This window comes from Rhamphochromis longiceps, linkage group LG3 (genome assembly GCF_057381845.1).
Source record: "Rhamphochromis longiceps isolate RC_006_pf linkage group LG3, R_longiceps_female_GT1.1, whole genome shotgun sequence".
Taxonomy (NCBI): Eukaryota; Metazoa; Chordata; class Actinopteri; order Cichliformes; family Cichlidae; genus Rhamphochromis; species Rhamphochromis longiceps.
Window position 1 is genome coordinate 52,864,150 of NC_140559.1, and position 5,181 is coordinate 52,869,330.

General features: G+C 40.0%; 1 protein-coding gene across 1 annotated transcript; it reads right to left on the bottom strand.

Moving 5' to 3' along the window:
- Nucleotides 1–1,880: 1,880 nt before the first annotated feature.
- Nucleotides 1,881–4,932, bottom strand: LOC146675219 (glycoprotein hormone beta-5-like). The gene is made up of 2 exons (XM_085402471.1): nucleotides 4,732–4,932; nucleotides 1,881–2,069 (listed from the first exon to the last, which is right to left on the bottom strand). Exons 1-2 carry the CDS (start codon nucleotides 4,930–4,932, stop codon nucleotides 1,881–1,883), a joined length of 390 nt encoding a protein of 129 aa, XP_085258597.1.
- Between the last annotated feature and the right edge of the window lie 249 nt (nucleotides 4,933–5,181).

A 5,181-nucleotide genomic window follows, 5' to 3' on the forward strand; every position in this document is an offset into this window, starting at 1 on the left:
ACTGTTGATACAGTGCTAAATCCTTTGTAATCTGTAGGTAAACCAGGAGGCAAACTGTGGGCATGTGCCAGAAACTGCAGTTCCCTTAACGGCCACTTGAGGCTGGCTGTAAAAGTGAAACAATAACCACAGACTGCTGAGTTGAAATGTTCGACTTTACAGCGTTCAAAAGCATGTTTACAGCCTGTTTTTCAGTCTCTATAGTTTCCCTCCTCATATCAACTCAACTTGGTTCATGCACTCGGACATTGTGAAGGCTTGGAGTGGAGTGAGGGGATTGCTTGATTACTAAGGAGCCATGACTGTTTTGGGTTGGGTGGGTTTCACCTCCAGTAATTGAAGGTACTGAACTGGAACTCGTAACTGTGTTTGTGCTGCTGGTGCCTTCCTGCCTTGTTTTAATTGAAATATTTGACTAATAATCTGGCTTGCTATGAGGTGGAACCAGTCCAAGTAGAAGAAGAAGTAATTCTACCATTTTATTAGTCTGCGACTTAGCATGCATTTAGCATGTGCCTGTGGAATGTGCCAGTACAGATTACGAATGCAGCTTATAACTCTTCATTCGTATTATTGTAAGGTAAAGACATTACATTAGTACAGACAAAATCCCAGCAATCAAACGTCGCCCTACGAGCAAGCACTTGGTGACAGCGGGAAGGAAAAACTCCCTTTTAACAGGAAGGAGCAGAACCGGGATCAGGGAGAGGCGACCATCTGCCGAGACTGGTTGGAGATGAAGGGAGGAAGACGGGACAAAAGAAACTGTGGAAGAAATTACACGTGGAGTTGTGTATAACCACACAGAGAGCGAATAAAGGTGAGTGAAGAAGAAACAGTGCGTCATGGTAAGCAAAGTGCTTCACACACTGATGGGTAGAAAGCCTTTGACCAGCCTGCCTTTGGAATTAATGCAAATCTGCCCACATCTGGAGCGTTACTCAGTAAATACATTGTAATTGTTACCATTTCCTTTCATGTGCACTGCTGTCATGTCTCTGATGGCAGACAAGCAGATGCCATGTCCAGTAATCTGAGAGTTTGAAAAGAAGGCAAATGGACCTCTTTAGGTTTCTGAAGATGTTTTGCGTCTCCTGTAACGAGGGCTGTTTCCTTTGGTGCCGGTTTTGAGGGTTTCACCTGCTAACCCCAGTGATGGTAATAATGACCCATCCATTTCTTTAATGTGATGACTCATATGATCAATAGCGAGTTAACAGCCCTCACCTCCCTTGCATTAGCTTTCCCTTTTATTTTCACCCATGTCATCTTTAATGTGTTTGAAGCCTGTTTTATGGTACAGGTAACTGCGTCCCATAGTTTTTGTTTGCTTATAGTGTGTTTTCCTTAATGCCTTTAAGTATTACATGCTGACGAAGAGCTCTTGCAAACAGTGCACTGCATATTACCTGTTTTTTTTTCTTTTCAGACATTGATGTAAAAGTAGGAAAACTGCGGGCTGGAATTTTATTTTATTTTATTTGTGAGTATTCCCAAACATATTAGTTGTATCCAATTTCGGTATAACTTGGTACACAAGGACAGGAAAACTGTTACGTTACAAAATGCATTCAATGTTAATTTTTCTGCAGTCTATATAATGAGAAACCGAGTATCGTGAACATTATGAGTATGACATTACTTGTATTTATTACAGCAGATGCAAAATAGATGCACATTATTGTTAGTTGACAAAGTCATGAAATATCCATCTTCCTGGACTTTTTTTGTTTTTCAGTATAAACATCCTGCTGTTATATCTTTCTAAGTGCTATCACCACCAACTTAAAGTTTGAATCACATGTTTTTATCTTTTTTCAGTTCAGATTCCGCCATCACACTGTTGATGGAAGCGTTTAGGGAGAGGAGAGCCTTGTCTGTCAGAAGGTCTCACACTCTGTGTCCTGTGTGGAGCACACATCGCAGTGGCACTCCAGAGCCACGGGATAGTGGTAGAGAGGGGAGACGTCAGGCTGGCAGCCGGGCAGCCGGGCGGTCATGTGGCGACTGCGGTTGTACGTGCACACACGGTGGTGACGGTGGATGTAGGGGGGTTCTGGTACAGGTTTCTGCAGGGTTCACACACACACACACACACACACACACACACACACACAGGTGAATCACAGGTTGCGATTGGAGGAAACAAACTTCAATGACTCTCACATGAATTAAAAGCTTTTAAGAAGTTGAACTAAAAACAAAGAAACATAAATTTTGGTGGTTTTTTTGGTAGTTTAAAAACAAACTTCAAATTTTATGTAGTAATAGTTGACATAAAAAAACAGTCTGAAAATCACAGAGACTGCAAGTTGTTGTTGTCTAAAGTTACCCAGATGTACAGCATTAACATGTCAAGTTTTCAGAAGTACAGCGGAAGATTGGTATCCCCTGACTGGGATCTGAGCATTTCTTATAAAAAAAAAAGTTACCAGAAAGCTAACAAGACAATAACAGATCATCAGCTTTGTTATAGTTTGGTACAAGTCCTAGGACATGTAGGTGGGACGTTCAATCCAAATATCGATAGTTTGATACCAGTTTTGGTTAAAAGCACTTCTTCCCTGCACATCATACGCACTAGAGATGGCACGATACCACTTTTTTATGTCCGATACCGATACCGATATCATAAATTTGGATATCTGCCGATACCGATATGAATCCGATATAGTGTTTTTTAATCAACAAAACTGTTTTTTAAATATCTTGCTGCATTTTGTATAAGTTCATACTCAAGTTTAAAACAACAACTACACTAAAGCTATTCTGTTATACCTGTATGCAAAAAAAATATTTCATAGTTCAGCAATACTGATCAATCTAATAAACTTAAACCTACACCATCCTCCCTATTCTGGTATTTTAAAGAGTACTTAGCATAAATATTAAGCAACCTAACTAATAGGGTTCCAACTCCCAGCAACAACAAAAATAAATAAATAAAAAATAGGGAACCACCCCTCACGCTCCACCTCATGATGCTTAATCGACGTAATCAACCTTAATTTGATGCAGTGTGAAAAAAAATGCACAAAAATCAATTATTTTTCAAGAAATATTAAATAGATTCAACATCTTTCTTCAACAAAATTGCAGACTGCACAGATGGTACCTTCCCAAAGGAAAAAGTACTATAGCTTACTAGGGTATATATATTAGACTTAATAGTCACTATATACAGTAATGGACTTCTATTCATTTTACATCAAATTGAAACTTTGGGTGTCAGATAATTATTTATTAAAAGCTAGACATTTTAAATGAGAATAAGAAAGAAAAGTATGTCTTTGTGCCCCCTTTTCCCTGTTAATGCCCTATCGGCCCCCCTGGCTAAACTTTGCTAGATCCGCCCCTGCACAGTTACCAGCGTCAGCTACGTAGAAAAAGATCCTGGTGTAGAAAGTAATATTAAATACATTCTAACAACAGCTTATCAAGCTTAAACGTGCTGCTGTTGTTCAGCCGCTGGTTTCCTCTTTCTGGTGCAAAGTGTGCCAAAAACAAACAAGAGACACGGACTCGCGACAGAAAAGCCGATCAGCTGATCATTAAGCAGTTTCATGATTGAAGTAGCAGCAAGAAGAGGCAGTCGCTCCATATATCAGTTGTTAAGCTTAACGCAGGAATGCTTTACAAACATTCAGAGATGGACTTACACACTTGCTTTACTTCTCTCGGGGATAACTTTGTCGGAGATGAAATGCCGGGTTGCTAGCGAAGCTACAGCCGCTCTATCACGTGATGCATACTGCTCCGACGTGCTAACGTTCTGAGGTGAGTTACGGCGTGTTGCAAGTTTTGTGAGGTGCTTTCGTGATATTTAATGGATCGGATTACATTTTTTATTTTTCTCCGATATCCGATCCAGTAATTTAGGTCAGTATCGGACCGATACCGATATGTAATATCGGATCGGTCCATCTCTAATACGCACCACACTCGCTCGTATATCCCCCATGTTTCGATTATTGTATCGTCTGAGTCGTCTATGTCCTTGTCCTGGATATGTCTCTTCTAAGATGTTTTCCTGTTTTGTTTGCAAATGAAGTTGTTGTTTTTTAAAAGATTGTTTCTAGCACAATGTCTCTATCTGCTACCTTCAGTATATAGCCAACGGTATTATGTGAAATCTTATTTACTTATTTTGTTTATGGAAGTAAAATAATATACCTCAAATATGCACTATGAAAAATGCAGGTGTAAATGTCTTTACACCTGCAGTGAAATTGGACCCCCCCGACCATACATACATAGCAAAGACATGACGTGGGGAAACAGGTCGGAGAGCCTATATCACATATGGCATTAAAACAACAGAAAATAACCCAAAATCCTTTAGAGACAGGTGTATTTACATTCCATGTCTTCAAAAAACCCAGTTTCACAATACATAAAAAGCTGAAAGGTGTGTCATTACTGTGTAAAATGAAAATCACAGTGATTAGGCAGTCATTAAAAAGTGTTCATGATTCATCTCATAAATTAAAACACACTGCTCTCTCCTAAGTATCAGTATCGCTATCGGCCCCGTAATTACTTAGTGTCAGATCAATACCAAAATTTGTAGTATCGACATCTTATTAGTGCACTAATAGGAGATGACTCTTTTATTGGATGTTTCAGTATCCCAGCGTTAAAGACACAAACTCCTGTGTAGGTTACAAGTAGCTGATGTGACATTTATTTTCTCTGTGTGTGTCTGTGTGTGTGTGTGAGAGAGAGAGCTACCTCCCACGTGTGACAGCGCCCCCAGCAGGCCTCTGTGGTGATGCGCAGCCCCTTGCAGCCAGGCTTGTGGGCCACAAAGGAGAACTCCCGCACTGCGCATCCACGGAAACCCTGGAGCACTGTTGTCACGTTGACACACAGCACGGCTGCCCCGGCAACCAGCAGGAGGAAGAAGGAGAAGGCGATACGGTGGAGGTGCATGCTGGGTATAATGGAACAAATAATAAATAAAGAGGGTTAAGTTCAGCAGCTTTGTGGAGTAAATCATATTATTATTTCACTCAATCATCAGGAACACATGATGTGCTGTGATACATGGAAAGATGCTATCATTGATATTGAAGAAAAAAATATTAAATGGAGAAATATTATCACTAATTACTTAAAGAATATACCTATACAGTGTATATCTCTTCTTGTATATTGAAAACAAGTGATAGTAGCCAGTAA

What these genes read in the sequence shown, in the direction of transcription:
- LOC146675219 (XM_085402471.1), bottom strand. Translation starts at nt 4,932, where the DNA reads ATGCACCTCCACCGTATCGCCTTCTCCTTCTTCCTCCTGCTGGTTGCC. An exon ending in GGCGCTGTCACACGTGGGAG is followed by an intron (nt 2,070 to 4,731) that starts GTAGCTCTCTCT and finishes TGAACCCTGCAG; the next exon opens with AAACCTGTACCAGAACCCCC.